Raw genomic sequence first — 19,899 nt, 5'->3', positions numbered from 1 at the left:
GGTTCAAATTCTACTGAGGTCAACTTAGTCTTTCACCCTTTCAGGGATGTCAAAATAAGTACCAGTTGAGCACTGGGGTGATGTAATCAACTAGCTCACTCCCCCCACAAATTTCAGCCTTTTACCTATGGTACAAAGGGTTTTGCGCATATAGTAGAAAGGATTATAATATATATTAAACATAACATATTACATTATTGCTTGATATCAACAAGTACACTATTAACAGCAGCACTACAGATTAAAACAGAAGTAGCCATAAATATATACATAACTTGGGATTATATAAATCCAAATTATGCAAATAACACATCTATATAAGATAAACCAGGTACCCAACTCATCTATAGCCTACCTCACAGAGCAGGCTCATTATGATGGAAATAACAGCTAAATCTCAATCAGATTGTAGTGTATCTCCTTTCGAATTAAGAAAGGACACATTAGATGTTGTAGTCCTATATATATTGTCTCAAAAACAGAAATATAAATGGAATGGTCATATCTGGTATACCTTCAATCACAGGTTGTGAGTTTTATCACTGATATCCTAGAGCTGAACAACAATAAGGGAATATGTAAATTATACAATATAAAAGGAAATATTTTTAGGGATAAAAAACTGTAGTCAGTTGTGATGACTACAAACTACAACTAGCCCCTAATTAGGAAGAAAAGCAAATCTGACCTCAGTTAAATTTGAACTTATAACACAAAAGTATGTAACTTATTACTGTAAGCCATTTAATGAGACACTAACACTGCTATAACACAATCCCCACTCAGTTATAATAATAATAATAATAATTATTCCCTTTCTTCTCCACATCTTTTATGTAACCCCCATACATAGTAAATTGTCCTTGTAATGTCCTCCCTGATTGAAACCCCTTCACAAATAAAAGAAATCATCATTCCTACAACTGTTTAACACAGCACCTTCACTGGGTGATGAAACAAGGTGTCAGCTGTCCTCAGCCAGTGAGCTATAGTAACCTCCTCCATTTAGATTTCAAGAACTTTGTGGAAGATTTCTGCCGTTCCAATCAACGCTATTTTATGTTCGTGAGTTTGTCTTCACATTTACCTTTTCAAACTAGTTTGTGAGCTTCGTATGTATAGACCCCAGGATTCCAACAATAACAGTTCACCTTCTTCAATGACCATTATTATTATTATTATTATTATTATATCCGAAGGCGGTGAGCTGGCAGAATTGTTAGCATGCCAGACAAAATGCTTAGCGGCATTCCATTCATCTGCACATTCTGAGTTCAAATTCTGCCAAGGTCGACTTTGCCTTTCATCCTTTCAGGATCGATAAGTACCAGTTGAGTACTGGCGTCAATGTAATCAGTTATGCCCCCTCCCTAAATTTCAGGCCTTGTGCCTATAGCAGCAAAGATTATTATTATTATTATTATTTCTAACATAGATACAATCACAAATTGGGGGGTGGGGGTCACCTTTGGGATATATCCTTTATCAACCCAAAAAAGATGAAAATCTTAGACGCCTCTACTGAGATTTCCCCACTGTTTTACTAACTGTGTCACACATTGCTTCTTTATTCACTAAAAGGCTAGACATGATGTGACAGGAAATAGCTAATCCCATCTAATAACACCAGCATTACACTGGTTCTTATTTAGTCCAAGTCTGGAAAGATGAAAGGTCAACTGAGATTCAAAATGAGATCAACGTAACGTAACTCTATACTGCAATACATTTTGTCAACATCCTGCCAATTCTGCTAAGCACCACCACTACTAACAACAAAAATATGTTCACAACTGAAACAAAAAGAATATGTAAACATTTAATACTAACCATAATAGAACATGTAATTCGAAATCATATATAAATACATATAAGAATATTACTGGTGCATACATACATTCATACATATATTATAGTCTCATACATATATCATAGATTCACACATACAAGCTCATATTGCAGATATACAATGTATGTGCGTGACACACATATATCATAGATATGTGTGTGACACATAGATACACAATATGTCTATGATATATGCATATATATATATTACAGACTCATAGATATGCAATGAGTGTATATTACAGACTCATATATTATAGATACACAATGTATGCATATATGTGTGTATACATGCGCATGCACGCACGCACACACACACACACACACACACACACACATAGAGGAGAAGTGTATGTCATTAGCTTTAAAATTTCAAAGTAGATATAAACAATATACACATCAAATATTTCTATGGTTACAAAGAAGCCATATTATAATCAAGAGATATCACAGGAAGTATTTAAAATGCATATACAAAGATATAGCAAAAATAAATATATATATATATATGTATATATATATATATATATATATATATATATATATATATATATATACATATATATATATATACAAGCACAACATTCATGCAATGTTCAGTTAGACAACAGGATTTTTAAAAAATGATATTCAAAATTTGTGTTTATTATCTTAAGATTCAAATAATCCAAATGGCATTTCTCCCAGTAATCTTACAAATAAAGCTGTAATTTTATTATTATTTTGTTATATTTTATTGTCTTATTTATCATTAAATTTATTTTGTATTATATTATTATACCATCATATACCAATGTTGTTTTATTAATCTGGTAAAGAAGTAAAATAGTATGTATACAATAAAAAAAACCCACCTAGTTGTGACACCTTAAATTACTTTAAAATGAAACATTTTATTATAAGTAAGCAGTGTTAGTTGATTATAAACATATGAAAAGTAGAAAATTCCATCAAGAAAAAATTATTTCATGCAAAGAAAATAAATAAATGAAGAGATCATAATAGATCAAGATGGCAAACAACTTAGATGAAACAAATTGGGATGGAAGAAAAGTGTCATAAGTGAGTAAATAAGAATCCCCTACATGCTAGAAGCAAAACTTCCAAGTCACACTGCAACTGCCTTAAAAGAAAGGTCAAACTGGATAACGTACACAATAAAAAAAATAAATGGAATGAACAATGTTGGAATGCCTCTAATAATCTTGATGATATGTGCTCATAGTGATCAATGATCAAACACTGGTATCCAAGCTAAAGCTAAAGAGACTGGTATTCAAACCAATGGGAAATTTAGCTTTCATTTTACAACCCCTAAAAATAAGAGTGGATGATGATACTCCAAAAAGAAACAGAGACATCACAAATGATTAAGTAAAAAAGGTTTAAACATCATAACTTCCCATCTGTCTAATCTCTGTCTAAAACAAAATGCCGTTTGTTTCGTATCTTTGCAGTGGGAACACAGTACGTGTGTGCGATCAGAGATGAAATCCAGCCCCTTCAGTTAGGATCCTGGCAGGCAAACAACTTGATCAGTTGTGACTGTGATTTCTCTTCTTTCCTGGAACTGTCAGTTTTACCAGTATAGGTAGGAGAAGAACATGACTGATATGATGTGTGGTATAACACATCTGTAGTTAAAGAACAAATTCGACCCATACACATCCTCACCTTCTCACACACACACATACAAGTAAAATTTCAAAGTTGATAGTAAAGAGATGCAACAGGAATCTAATATCAGAATAGTAATCCTTAAAAGATGCATACAAGAAATATAATAATCCAAGACTGTGACTGGCAATGAAAATTACCTTTATTTTATCGAAAGAAAAGTAGGCAGTGTTCCCACAAGCATAACAACGTTTCCCAAGCTATTTACTTTTCTTTAGACTGTATATAAAAAAAAGTGAGGTTTCCACCATTTTCCCCAACATCAGGCACTAATAATGTATCTAAAGATTTTACAATCATATTTCTGGTTAGTAGTGTACCTAAACATTTTACAGTCATATTTCTGGCTGTACATCAATGTGTATAAGAGATGTTAGCAAGAGGAAGTGGGTTAGAGAGGGCTGCAGTTTGAGGGGTTAAAAAGATGAGTAACCCTAAAAAAAAAAATTTTTTTAATCATTCGCCTAACGAAAAAGATCTGGTGAATGTGTCCTAATATGGCACTCAGAAGGAGACACAAATATCATTAAGAAAATATCCCCTACATATGGTATAATTTAACCCTTTACACATGAAAGCTTACTGGTGCACTAATTACTTTGTCACCTAAGGAGATAGCCTACTAGTGTAAAAAGTAGGGTGGTCTGCAATAAAACGAATCAATCCAGAATAAGCTACTGGTGCTTATTTTTACTGAGTCACTGGGGAAGAAATGCAAGGATGACATGAATGGGATTTGAAATCAGAATGAAGGAGGACATCACTGAACACTATCACTTACTCTACTTAATACTTTGGCGTTTAAACCAACCATATCTGGCCAAAATAATCTATGTTTTATCATCGAACTGGCCAGATCCAGCCTCTCACACTTAATCTACAATATTATTCTAAAAATAATCACATTCACTGCAATTTCAAGGTTATGAGATAATGAATGATTAATTCAAAACAGTATGACTATATAAGATTCACATTTGACACAGAAATCTCGATGCTAAAGGGTTAGTCACATTACTAGCTGAGCTGCCTCCACCAGTGTATTGTGATACTTTACTGTCTAAGCTACTCACCTCTACTACTGCAATCTAGCACTGTATTGTCACACTTTACTTATCTTAGCTACTTCAACCTTTACTCTTCTTATCTGAGCTACTTATACTTATACTCAGCTTATCTCAGCTACTTCTACCTATACTCTACTTAGCTACTTCTACCAGTTTTATGACACTTCACTTTACTGTCTGAGTCACTCTGCCATTTTATTGAGGAACCAATACCAAAGAGTTTGTCAAGTACTCAGCAAGACTAATGAGTCCTCTCTCTCACATTATTTCCATTCACTTGCTAATCACTTTATAGGGTGTGCATGATGCATTTTATTACGGCATTAATGCTAGTAAGGGTTGCTTTGTCTCCTGCAAAATTAAGGCGGTCTTCAGTCATTGGAGGCAAATATGACTAGGATTATGAAAAGAAGGGAGTGGATACCATAAGGATGAAAGAGGATAGAATGAGTGTAACAGAGTGAAACAAGGTGATGGTAGAAGATTAAGTAATAGAAGAGAGATGGTTGTTGAGAAAGATATTGAATGGAAACATGAACAGTGTAATGGGGGGGGGGGAATAATGATGGGTGACGGTAAGATATAGAGAGTAAGTGGTGGAAACACTAAAGATGTATGGTGGTAAATGAGAATGGTAGATATGAATGAAGAGTTGCATAGGGAAAAGAGAATGGCAGCTTGTAGTAGAGGGTAAAAATATCTGAAGATGTCTAGAAAGAAAGGGAAAAAATATTTTTTCTCAATTTGGGACTTGAACAAAATATCTCTAATGCCTTGATCATATTGAGTGGAATCATCAACGAAAAAATCAGTTCTAGGAAGTAATCAAAATAAAACCAGTTAAAATGAATGAAATATACTAGGACACATACACATACATAAACACAGATGCACAGAATTACATGCACACAAACTATGTGATTATGGAAATTAAGAAAAAAAATGAAGTATCAAAGAAGTCTTAGCTCTTAGTTTAATTTACTAATTAAGTTGCTCAAATGTACACTGACAACATCATGGCAAATTGTGAGGTTTCTTTTTTTTTTTTTAATTAACATTTAGCAATATTCCTGGAAAGTTGAGAAACAAATTCTTTTCCACAATTCTTTCCACACAACTAGAAGCTAGATACTGTAAAATAATAATAATAATAATAATAATAATACAAAAAAGAAAGGGAGTGAATAAAGCCAAGAATAGAAAAACAACAAAACCAATATCTCACTGATACAAAAAACAACAAACAAAAGCAACCCTAATGAAAAATGTCAGAAATCAAAATTATTTATAAAAATACAAAGTCAAATAAAATTAGATGATAATTATTTCTGTGAGCCACTGCAGAGGATAGTCTACATGTATGTACATGTGTCATATATATATATATATATATATATATATATATATATATATATATATATTGGTCAAGTCAGTCTTTTGCTAGTCTGAATTTTGCCTGCAAGTGCACAGAGTCTTCAGGCAAGTTACAACTGAAGGAAATGTATGTGTTTGCATTTTGATTTTGGCAATGTATGAGTGTGACTTCCATAATCTTCTATTTTTGAAAGGAATTTTATAAGGTATGTTAATGCACTCCCCTAGTATTTTCCCATCTAATTTTGTTTTGCATCAACATTTACTACATTATATATTAAATAATATAGTAAATGTTGAGATATCTCAACATTTGCTCTTATGTTCAGTTAGGATGAGAACAATTTTACGTTAATCTGGGTTACTCTATACTTTTGTAGAGTAGAAATTTATTATTCTTGGACAAGAATGTTAACAGTGACTTTGAAGTTTTGGCCAGCAGTCCAATGATGGCTTAGCTGGGCAAAACTGTCCACAACATTCTGTCTAAGAATGATAAATATATATTATGTATATATACATATATGCTGATTGCATCTTCTTGTCAGATGAGTGCCATCGCTCCGTTGAATGGTGCATGATCATGTGCAAACAAGTAGCTTTTCAGTCCAGCTTCCTTTCTGCAGGAACATTCACAGATGTGATGCTTATTTCTCTTTACAGTACAAATGTACCATGGTTCACATTACAGGAGAACCATCTCACAAGCAGCTTGATTTCTCCCTGGCTCACGTGACTTTAGAAGACTGACAAACCAAGCCCTTGAGAGAAGAAATTGTCCACACAAACACACTACAATTCAATCCCTGCTGGGATCCTGCAAGTGCTGCACTTGGGCCCCACTTACAGAATGGACACTTCAAAGCAGCATCATTTGATTTTAACTCAAAGATACCACTCTTTACTTGATAGTCTTTGTCTATATTGTACAGTTTTTAGCCAATGTCTCCCAGACATCCATAAAGCCAAAGTAGAAACAGGCATGACCAAATGTTCAAGAAGTTCACTTCACACCTGTTAAGTCTTGGAGTTCCATCCCACAGTATGGCATCTTGAGCAAGTACCTTCTTAGATCAGATCAACCAACACAAGGCTTCTCAACGAAATTGAGTAGAAGAGAAACAGTGGAAGCCTGTCGAATGGACTATTATTTTAAAGAGCCAGCCTTGTCACAGTGCCTCATGATGGTTCTGGCTGAGGATTAGGTTAATGGTACAAGTGTCAGTGAAATACTCAGCCACTTACACTACAATTAAATGAATAGGGAGATCAGCTGAGCGAATATACTAGATTACTTATTCTTAAAACTAGCAGAGATTCATTTACTTCACGCATACACACACACACACACACAACAGAAGTGTTCAGACCAGTCCCTCTGGTGGTGAAAAGCACTCATGTCAGTGCCATGTAAAAGTGCCCATGCAGAGCCACATAAAGACACCTGTGCAGTGCTACATAAAAGCACCAAGCACACTCTGTAAGAGGGTTGGCATTAGGAAGGGCATCCAGCCATAGAAACCATACCAAATCAGACTGGAGTCTGGTGCAGCTCCCCAACTTGCTAGCTCTGGTCAAACCATCTAACCCATGCCAGCATGGACAATGGGTGTTGAATGATAATACAGACACACACATACATACATACACATAAACATACAAACACACACGTGCATATGTGTGTGTGTATGTGTATATATATATATATATATATATATATATATATATATATATATATATACACACACACATACATACACATATGCACACATATATAAATACAAACATATATAAACATAAATGTTTGCACGATTAAGAATGTGTGTATGGCCTTAAAATTATAAACAAAGCTATACACACCTCATAGAGAATGTCTACCCTGTTATTGTGTGTGCATGCAAGTGAGAGTGTACATGTATGTGAGCGTTTCCTCTGGAAGGTATCCTACCAAGAACTATTACTGAAAAAACCATGCACTCAATGTTGTGTAAGCAACTGAGATTTCAACACCTTTGAAAATAAATTTCTACAATAAAATTCAGAAAACAAAATTACATTCAAATACAGAATATTGAAATAAGGAATAAAATTATGAATATTATAAATTGTAATTAGCTAAAAGAGAGACAACGTTAAAAACAACTTGAAAAATGCAAAATAAAACATACATATACACACACACAAAAACAACAAACATTATGCATATATATATATATATATATATATATATATATATATATATATATATATACACACACACACAAATATATATATGCATGTCCATACACATTTGTATATATAAACACACACACACACACACACACATGTACACACATATGTATGCATGCATACACATATTTAAGAACCAAAAATAGTTGCAATAACATCGGTACGAAATCTATCAACATGTACTAATAACCTTCCCAAAATGTAGATACACTAAACATTAGAAAAAAAAAATAGTACCAAGTTTGTTTACATAGCCATGCAGCTTTGATGCAAGCAGGTTGAAATAAAGAAAATAAAGATTAAATAAGATATATAAAAAATATGTAAAATTTTACAAAGTGAACCAAAATGCAGTTTACTACACACAGCATATCAAGTCAAATACAGTCAGAAAAGCCAGTCACCAAGTGATATTACACTATTAGGATATATATTTATATTTATATATCATTCCATAATGGCTACCTCTGAAGAGCACAGGGTTACATAACTGGACTGTTACCTAACACTCTGTTGAACCCTTAGTGCGAAACTGAGAGGTAAGATCAGCTGTAATGGATATATAATACAGTACATTTCTATATATATACATATATGAGAAATTGGGATGACAAAGGCATAAACAATTATGCTATGAACTTCATTAGCTTACAGTTGTTTCTGCTATAAGATGCAATGCACTCATATTTGAAATGCTTGAGTATTACCCAATAGCTTCATCAGATATACATATATATATATGACACACTATTCTTTTACTAGTTTCAGTCATCAATTACAGCCATACTAAAGCACTACCTCCAAAGATTTTAGTTAGTCTACTATATTGTGCCCTGTACTTACAACTGTCATATATTTATTTTAGAAGCTGTTTTTTGCATGAAGGCTTGCAACTCATCACTCTGATTCATAGAGGTAACCATGGGCTCAGGTACACGACCTGATACCATGAAATAAAGTGAACAGAGATGCTTATGATTGTGAAACAAACTCCATAACCACAAAACACTATGTCTGTGAGTTAGTATAATTCATTAGATACCTGTGACAGATGTGATAATTAACAAAAATCTAGTATTCTTCAAAAAGGAATTCCACCAAGTACAGCCCCTCCCTTCACATTCTCACAATCAGAATTGGAGTGAACCAGTGACTGGACCACCGGAAACCTTTAACCAATGGTATTACTGTTTAAAAACTGTGACATAACAAATCAAGAGCAAGCAAGGAGTTTGAGCCAAGGTTTAGTACATGTTCTTATTTTCAAGCATTATTTAATAATTTTTAAATGCTAAAGTTTAATCCTTTAGCATTTAAACCAGCAATACCTGGCCCAAATATTCTGCCTCTTTTATGTTGAAATTGCCCTGATCCAACATCTTACACTGACCCTACAATTTCATTCTAAAAATGAATTATAATATCATCGAAATCTTGAAGCCACAAGATAAATGATTAATTCAAAACAATTTGAATAAGTATTACATTTGACAGAATAATCTGAATGCTACTGGGTTAATCAACACACAATAGTTTTTCTCCAATCTACATATCAGTATTTATACAGATTAAAGAAGTTGAACCCCCCCCCCAAAAAAAAAAATATATAATGAAGGAAAAGAAACATGTAAAGAAAGTGGGGGTAAATTTAAATATTGGTTTCAAATTTTGGCACAAGGCCAGACAAATTTCGGAGAGGAGTAAATTGATTACATCGACCCCAGCACTCAACTGCTACTTATTTTATCAACCGCAAAAATATGAAAGGCAAAGTCGACCCTGGTGGCATTTGAACTCAGAACATAAAGTCAGAAGAAATGCCCCTAAGCATTTTGTCCAGCATGTTAACTATTCTTCCAGGTTACCATCTTCAGAAATTTAAAAATTAAAACACTAAAAATGAACACTGATATTGAGGAAAGCTGTCTGTGGTTAATCAACTAGATATAGCACATAAATCTCTTTTACATCACACTTTAGCATATTGCAAGAAGAAAAGGAAAGATGTACTCAGTAATGTAGTTCTAGACATAGTATGTCTATATGAATATGACATGATGGGCAAGGCTAGAATACATAGCTCAGCCAAATCAGTGCTTCACAGGAGCTTAACACCAATAACACTGACATATCAAAAGTATAAGAAACTGAATAAATCCCACGATTATGATTATTACAGTTTTTTTGTTTTTTTTACCCGAGCAACATAACAATGTCCTCAAATGATGTAGTATTTGAGCTCAAAATGAAGAGAGATATTTAACTAATTGTTTAAAAGAAAATAAAGCTGGTGATAAATCATTTCTGTCCTTCTGCTGATATTGAAATGACAACAACAATAGCAACAACATCTGAAACATTGACCAACGACAACAATGACGACACGTATATGTATATAATCCAACTTTCCAGTGTCATGCATGTAATCTTGCTCCAAAAAGAAGTGGCAGAGGTGTTGAATAGATAGATAGATAGATAGATAGATAGAGAGAGAGAGGTATGGAAGCAGATAAATAGATAGGTATGTAGATAGATAGATAGATAGATAGATAGATAAGTATGAAGATAGACAGATAGATAGAGAGGTATGGAGAGAGAGAGAGGTAAAACAATATATATGTATAGAAAAGTATAAAGAAATATAAAGAGCGCAAGAGAGATAAAAAGAAAGAAAAAGAGTGGCAGAACCTCAGCTAAAAACAAATTCTCAAGGAGCAGTGAAGAGAGCGAGAAAGGAGAGCTTACCTACAATAGAGGCTAGCCTATGAGGGTTGATACCACATGGGCCACATGACAACAACGATGAAGAAGATGATGACTTAGAGCTCGTTGAAACTTTCTCCTGCAACTTGTCACGATTTTTACTTGACTCCCGATCCATTTTTATCTTACCTGAAAAGCCCCAGTAGTTGTTAGTATTATGGAATGCATATTTCTTTACAAACTCCAGCAGCTGTTAGGTTCACAAGACAATCTCATAACAAATTCCAGCAGTTGTTAGACTTTCAAAATATTTTACAAGTTCCAGCAGCTGTTAACGTTTACAAAACAATCTCACAACATACTTCAGCAGTTGTCATGTCCACAAAGTACACGTCTTATTACAAACTCCCGCAATTGTTAGGCCTACAAAACAACCTGATTAATTAACTTGAGTAGCTAATAGGCTTTGAAAATACCAATACAGACTCCAGCAGTTGTTAGGTCTACAATACACACATATTACTAACTCTAGCAGTTGTTAGGCTTTCAGAAAGCCATTACAAACTTCAGCAGTTAAGCCTACAAGGTAATCTTGTTTCACACTCCATTAGTCATTAGCTCTACAAAACGCATTATAAACTCCAGCCGTTGTTAGGCTCTCAAAACACATTACAAACTCCAAGAATTGTTAAGTCTACAAGATAATCTTACTTCAAACTTCAATAATTATATCTACAAAATGCACTTTACAAACTCCAGCAATTGTTAGTTCTACAAAATACAACACATCACAAATTCCAATAATTGTTATGTATACAAAAATACATTTCAATACAAGCTATTCCAAGCACGTTTTGGTATCTCAATTTTATTCTTTTCCCCCACGTTTATTCCTAAATTCATCTCCAAAGTGTTTTGTCAATTGTATTGTGACAGTTTCTTCTATATTACCATGACATTGTATTTTCTCTATTCTTTTACTGAATCCAGTCATTAGACTGTGGTCATGCTGGGGCACATCTCCCACATTATGATCAATTACGTCCATCTAAATTTTACCTGATATTTATTTATTTTATCTGCTGTGAAAAGATAAAACAGAGCTCACCTGTGCATGATTTAAATTCAGAATGTAAAGAACAGATGCTTCGGTAATTCCACCATCCACTGTCTAACACACACACACGCACACACACACACACATACATACAACTTGAATTCCAAAGAAGCACAAATATTTTTGTTTTTTAAACTTTGGTACACCAAAGGATACATTTATATGTGAAAAAAACCATATGCAATCATACAGTACAACAAAAACCAAGAAAATTAATACCAATATGCAAATTAGCTTCTGCACGAACTGAAAAAATTGAAAAAAAATCTATAATATGCTTATGAGCTGTTTTTTCTTGTTAACACAGCACCAAGTCCATAGAATATGGAGAATTTCATCAGAAAGTTTAAAAATTGCACCATCAATGTGATATTCATGCCATGCTTCTGTGAACTTGTGAGTATAATTTTCAGTTATTATTAGGTGATAAACATACTTCAAGATATATACACAGGGTGCAATGGGTAAATTGTTGCCATTTTATATTTTTAATTTCATGCATGAGCATTGTTCATTTTTGATTTTGTCGACTATACAGTATAGTAGGGTCAGTTGGACACTGTCTGGGAGAAAAACAGCACCATGACGCAATTCACTCTGCCACAAATTTGGAAGTAATATGCTATACTGCTTGGTATTCATGCCAGAAGCTCTAATATGAACATTTCAGAGTGTTTGGGTGTCAATCTGAAGACAATGCAGAGGATTCGGAAAGAGTTGGATGAGTCTAATGGTGATTACAAAGGTACGGCAGCTTGGAAAACTCACCCTGATCATTCTGATGAGAAAAGAACTGAATTTGTTGGTGAGATCCTGGCCACAATTGACAATGATCCCACCAAGTCATTCAGGTCCATCGTCAGCGAAATAGGAATATCTGAGTTACTTATCAGACAGGTAGTGCATGAAGACATTTGGTATTTCTTATACAATAAGCGAAAGGGCCAATTTTTATCCCAAGCCATCAAGGCCAAGAGAAAAGACAACACTTCGAAGCTTTTGAACAAGCTCAAGCATCCCTTCCAACCGAACATGCTTTGGTTTTTCCCAGATGAGAAAAATTTCTGCCAGCATTAGATGGTGAACATACAGAACAACCATTGGCTTTCCGTGTCCCCAAAACATGTACTGAGAGGGATAAAAATCAAGCATCCAGTCAACATCATGGTGTCTGGAGTGATCACTAGTGATGGCGATGTTATGCCTCCATTCATCTTCCCACACGGCCTTAGACTCAACACAGAGGCCTACATCAAGTGCCTGGAAGAGGTATTGCTGCATTGGGTCAAGAGGTTGGCTGCTGGAAGAGCCTATGTCTGGCAACAGGACTCTGCACCATGCCACACAAGCAGGAGAACCCAGTCATGGCTGTCAAGCAATTTCTGCGACCACATCACCCTTAACATCTGGCCACCTAAGTCCCAAGACTGCAACCTCCTTGATTATTATGTGTGGGGCACAGTTGGACAAGAGACCAACAAAACTCCTTGTAACACCAAAGATGAACTGAAGGCAAGGATTATGGCAGCATTGACCAACGTAACCAAGAAAACCATCCAGAAGAGCTGCAAGAGATTCTGAAGTTGTCTGGAGGCCATGGCAATTTTATTGAATAAATTTACTCTTAAGTATTTCAAAATATTTTTATGTAATTTTGGTAAATATATCTGTTAAAATGAGATGTCAGTGTTATTTTCCTTTTGCATAATTTAGATGACAACTTATCCACCACACCCTGTGTGTGTGTATATATATATATATAGATATATATATATATATATATATATATATATATATATATATCCATATCCACAAGGTCCAATCCTTATTGAAGTGCAAAGGCTTGTTTTCCTCAGTGACCCAGAGAGCTATGCCAGCAGAGCACAGAGCCTCTTATGTTGGACAGGTCAAAGAATAGAGGCCAAATTAATATGGACCACCACTTCTCAGAGTGAGTGGCGGTCCATGTTTTTTTGGCATAGGGCCTCCATCCCTACTAAGAAAAAAAAAGCAAAGTTACAGAAAACTTCAAATTTCAAAACCAATGAGAATTGAGAGAGGAAGGCCTTCTCTTGCTGCAAGGCAGAGCAAGTATCTAATTGGAGAGTAGTAGTAAAAGGAAGCCCTGAGTCAAAAACAGTAGAGAAAGGTCAGCAATGGCTAATACTTCATAAGGAGCAAAGGGTTTGTGTGTGCATGTGTATTTGCATGTCGGTGCAAGAATAGCTGACCAGATTTTCTCTTACTAACTGGAATTGTTACAAGGTTGACATTAGATCATAGAGTTTCAAGCTAAGACACCTATCAAAGGTAACTTAAAGGAATTTGTAGGGTTTTGTGTCCCTTCTATAGCAATTATACAACTGAGGACAGATTAACTATACCCTGCTTCACACATTGAGTTCTCTTTCTTTCATTTGTAAAACCAAACATGCCTATATATATATGTGTGTGTGTGTGTGTGTGTGTGTATGTAAATATGTATATATTTGAATGCATCAGGCTAAAGATATATACATCAACAAGAGGAATGATGACAAAGTGGCATTTCAAGAAAAAACACATTTTAGTAGTTATTCCACCTCAAGTGCAAGCATTCTCTTGTCAATCCCCACACTGGAAACTCAATTTTAGCTTACAATACAACTGATCACGAGATCCATAAGATAAAATATGCTTAACAGGTTTAAATACTTCTAAGAGAAAATAATTTTTTTTTACTAATTTTTCTCCGCTGTTCCTTTTCCAATACATCATATTAGATTTTTAAAAACAATTCACACACATGAAACAAAAAAAAAAAAAAAGGGACAAAACATACAAAGTGCCAGAAAATTTGATAAATTTTATAATAAATTCTTCCACCAAAATATCTTTCAACCTTAAACTCTGTACCCCTTTTACACCCCATAAATGATGCACTGTAGACTGAAAAAATTCAGAAAAGAATATGAAACAACCAAAGAAAGGTAAAAAGTAGCTTCAAAAAAAAAAAAAAAAAAGTAACAAGAGAATTGATGCAAAAAAAAAAAAAACTGAAATATCAATAATAATAGTAATCAATAATATTATTGATAAATTGCAAGCTGTGGAGATACCATTTCTTTTGAATTATCATATTTATATGGGTGAACTGTTCATAACAGCAGCTAATTAAGTAATTAAAAACTAAATGAACAACCAAATCTCTGTTTAGTATTTGGGAAAATATTGAACATCACTGGGATACAACACAAGAGCGGGGTTTTTGGTTTCTTCTTGTTTTAGGGAGACATGTTCTGTTTTTTGTTTTTTTTTTATATCAATAAATATTCAAAGATCCAAGGATATAAAATAAGACTCACTTAGCCATATAATCACTGCACAAGGCAAAAATATACAAGAGGCATGAACGAAATTTAAACCAAAACTGTGCATAATGAGTGAAGAAAAATAAATAAATATATATATATAGATAGATATAATAAATGTATAAATAAATAAACAACCAAAGCTAGTGAATTCTTGTGAAATAAAAAAAAAGTATATTGATCAACTAAATTGCATTTCAGAACATTGAATTCTTCAAAAAATATATCACAAAAATACGATAAGCAGATATCGCAGCAGTAATGATGAGAAAAAGAGCAAGTGAGCGAACAAAATTAAATAGCTGAATAAAAGTGAGAGTGATAAAGAGAGAAAAATCAGCAACAGAAAGTCAAAAAAGGGAGAGGAAGAAGATTGATCGAGAGAGAGTTTTTTTACCTCCAGAGAGGGTCTTCACATTTGATAGTAGAGGAGCAGCTAGGCGCTTAGTTTCACCATTTTCTGCTGGGATTTTCACCAGACAGGCTTGCGGTAAGGTTGAACTTTTAAGAGTTTCTTTCTCTTGAAAAATCAGATGGAGAGAATTATGATGAAGGAGAGAAATAGAACAGAAATTGCGATGAAGACTCTTACCAAGTGCGAAAAGAAAAAGAGTATTAACAACACACGATGACCTGTAGCCATAATCAATAAGCTGATGATAGAAGCAATCAATAAAAAGCAGATGACAGACCAATCAATTTGACTGAATGACATGTAATGAATACACAACCTATGTGGTCATGTCTGGGCGACTTTGTGTTTTATGTATCTGTATGCATGTATCTATATATAAAGCTCTCCTGACAATTTCTTTAAGAGTTATGGAATCATAGTTGATAATTATTTCTGTAAGAGGCAAGAGAAATAATGATTGAATGGGAAACTTAAAAAAGAACTTTAATAAAGAATACTGACAATTGGAAACAAAATCTAAAATAATGATGGAAAGAAGAAAACAAAAGTAAACCAAAATTTTATCAAAACTCAGATGTTGCATAAAGATCATGATTCGCGGGTAAAATCTAAAGTTTGATAATGAATGTAACCATGTTGGAATTGAAATTAGTAATCTCCAACTGTGTGTGTGTGTGTGTGTGTGTGTGTGTGTGTGTGTGTTTAATCCTTTAGCATTTAAAGCTAGTCATATCGGGCCCATATATTCTGCATGTTTTATGTTCAAACTGGTCAGATTCGGCCACTCACACCTGCCCTACAATGTCACTATAAAGACATACAATCACATCACTGAAATCTCAAAGCTACAAGATACTTCATGGTTAATTTAAACCAATTTGAATAAATAAGCATTGTATTTGACAAAGTAATTTGAATGCTAAAGGGTTAAGAGGGGGGGGGGGGTTATGAAGTTGATAATTAGGAAGCTGTGTTCAGCAGTTGTGGGGGTCCTGGCAGGCAGAAATGACCCAGAAATCAGTTGAGGAAAACATTTGTCAGAATGATATCACATGTTTTCACATGAGGTGTTTGGCATGTAAGAACACTTCTGATGATGTGAGTAAAGACAGGGGTAGTGATATATCATGATATGGATTTATGTAGTCACACACATGGATACATGCACAAACACTGTATTTTTGTTTTTGTTTTTTTGTTTTGGCATACAAGCCAAGATTTTCAGACCAAAATTTAAAAAAAAGAAAAAAAAAAGGTAGGTCAACCAAGACACTAAGATGACTTTGGCAAACCAAATATTTCATGAGAAAAAAGGTGGAATTTGAAAAGTTAGTGACAGTGTTCGAATGTTTACATGTTCACACTATATTCTACATTGATTTGTATGCTGGAAAATACAGTAATGCTTTGCAATCAAAATGAATTAAAAGTGTGTGTGTGTGTGTGTGTGTGCTGGGCTGGGCATCCAGCCACAGCAACCATAACAAAGCAAGCAACACAGAACACAGTTCTCTGACTTGTTGGGTACTGTTGAGCAGCCAGCTGGGTGGGTGGGGGACAAACATTAAATGATAATGATGATATAACCTTCACTTTATATAGGCTTCTCATGCTGGCATGAGTTGGACAGGTCATCGCAGTGCAGGTCAGTTCTCATGTCAATTTACTGTCTTCCTAGATAGATGTGAAGACCAAGTTTTGTAGTTTTAGCATGATTTCTCTGTTTGTATGCTTGCTCTTCTTAACACTAAAAATTTTACAGAATGCAGTGAATGCATTTTTTCAAGGCACTGCATGTGTGTGTGTGTGCATTTCAGAGACAGACAGATGAACAGAAGAAAGAGACAAAAACATGCAGTTATCAGAAAGATAAGCCAATGCCAATCAGGTACCATTCTTATCATAGACAAGAGATAGACGGATAGCAAACAATATAGCCATTCTCTTGCAATGTAAGCACCACCCCAAAAATGGCAAAGCAAAACTAAGAAACAAAGAAAAACTGATTTCTAATAAATTACAAACCAAAATTTTTTTTTTTTTTTTTTTACTATCTAATCAGAAAGAAAACAGATGCTTCCACAACCAAATTTCAGACCAAAGAATATCATATGATATATAAATACTATACGGTAAAATTAATAAATAGAACAAACTATCCAAAACTAATAGTATTTTCATTCACTTTAAATTTGCTTTCCATGCCAGCATGGGTTAGAAGAATACATTTCATGAAAGCATTGTCTTTACAGCCAGATGCTCTTCCCACTGCTAACCCTTGTCTGTGTTTCAAGTAAGGAACATTTCATTTCACTTGTCATTGAAAGCATTCCCCTGATAAACTGTTGTGGTTCAGCATCCAGTTGCACTTGGAACATCCACTGCAGAGGATGCAAACAACTACAATGGCGAAACATATGTAGGGAACGAATGACATAAGCTTGTGAGTGATGATGATATTCTTGATGAAACTCTAAACTCACTAAGACCTGTCATACATCCAGCTGTACAGATAAGATTTACCACACATACATACATACATACATACATACATACATACATATATACACACACACACACACACACACACACACACACACACACACACACATTCACATATTTCATGTGTGCTTTGCTGTCATAGCAGAGCAAATAACCATTCATTAGGACATAATATATCTATAATCCCTGGTGATCTCCACAAACAGCAACCATGAGGCAGTGTAATATCATGCCGATCCTCATATGTGGGGTTGTATACAGACAGTTGCAGAAATACAGAACAAAGCGTTAAATAATAAATGGCAAAAGAGCATGAACTGCATAAATAAATCCATTTGCTTAGAGACCATAGACAAGGTCTTAGACATATTCAGTTAAGTTCTGAGAATGCTAAGAGAATATAGAGTAGTATTCATCATTTAGCATTGTTTTCTTTTGGTTTTTCCTTTTTTTTTCTTTCAACTGAAACAACTGTAAGAAAATCATCATCATCATCGTTTAACGTCCGCTTTCCATGCTAGCATGGGTTGGACAATTTGACTGAGGACTGGTGAACCAGATGGCTACACCAGGCTCCAATCTTTTCTGGCAGAGTTTCTACAGCTGGATGCCCTTCCTAACGCCAACCACTCCGAGAGTGTAGTGGGTGCTTTTACGTGCCACTGGCACAAAGGCCAGTCAGGCGGTACTAGCAACGGCCATGCTCAAAATGGTGTATTTCACATGCCACCTGCACAGGAGCCAGTCCTGCGGCACTGGCAACGATCTTGCTCGAATGTCTTTACACGTGCCACTGGCATAAGTGCCAGGAAGGCAACGCTGGGCACAGGTGCCAAATTTAATTATGCAAATCATGTTCTTTTATCATTTATTATTAATACTTCATTCACTACTTCTGCTGTAGTCTATATATATATATATATATATATGTATGTATGTATAGTATAGTCTGTAAAATGGTTAGCAGTCGGAAGGGTACCCAACCAAGCTAAAAAAAAGAAATATATGAGCAAGATGGAGGATCTTCCAAGTCATATAGAGAGGCAGCAGTTCCAAATAAGAACTCACTCAGAACTTACTTGACAACTCCTCAAACTCATGCAACCATAGATAGCAAATATAAAATGATGCCATATACATATATATATATATATATATATATATATATATATATACATTTATTTATTTATGTGTTTCAGCCAAGTGGCTGCGGTCATGCTGGTGCACCCCACCCCATTTATTCTAACTGACTACTTTGAAACACAAGGTTTTGAGGAACAAGAGGATAATGAACCAACCAACATAGTTGTCTCTAGCCATACACTGTACAAAAGATAGGTAACTTCCTTATTTCTAGAACAGATTCGTTCTTTACCACAAAGGGACAGGAAGACTACATTGCTAAGTGCTCCACCTCAGCTGACTAAAACCGACCGATTAAAAATAAGGAGTGACAGTGACAGTTCATTTACTGCTTTGTCACTTGAATAAACACAAAAATGAGAAATTTGGAGTAGAAATAGAACAAATCTGTTTTGAAGAAGAAAAAATTAAATGCATGCGTGTATTTAACAGACAAGCTAAAGTTGCTTCGGCAACAAATCCACACTCTTTACC

General features: G+C 34.5%; 1 protein-coding gene across 43 annotated transcripts in view; it reads right to left on the bottom strand.

Annotated features, from left to right (window-relative positions):
• Positions 1-19,899, bottom strand: part of LOC106869699 (E3 ubiquitin-protein ligase MYCBP2) — a 185,766-nt gene that overhangs the window by 48,401 nt on the left and 117,466 nt on the right. For 10 of the 43 annotated variants that reach the window (XM_089361720.1, XM_089361741.1, XM_089361724.1 and 7 more), the window contains exons 58-59: positions 15,763-15,885; positions 10,941-11,087 (exon numbers count right to left, since the gene is read on the bottom strand). The exons of 13 other annotated variants lie outside the window; for them this stretch is intronic. In XM_089361720.1, the coding sequence (XP_089217846.1) occupies positions 10,941-11,087; positions 15,763-15,885 (270 nt within the window). The remainder of the gene's footprint in view (positions 1-10,940; positions 11,088-15,762; positions 15,886-19,899) is intronic. 20 more of the 43 variants (XM_089361728.1, XM_089361751.1, XM_089361732.1 and 17 more) reach the window with 2 other exon arrangements.

Source organism: Octopus bimaculoides, chromosome 13, assembly GCF_046866305.1.
Source record: "Octopus bimaculoides isolate indiv1 chromosome 13, ASM4686630v1, whole genome shotgun sequence".
NCBI classification, from domain to species: Eukaryota; Metazoa; Mollusca; class Cephalopoda; order Octopoda; family Octopodidae; genus Octopus; species Octopus bimaculoides.
Note: the sequence above shows the minus strand (reverse complement) of the source record. Positions and strands in the feature narration are given on the sequence as shown.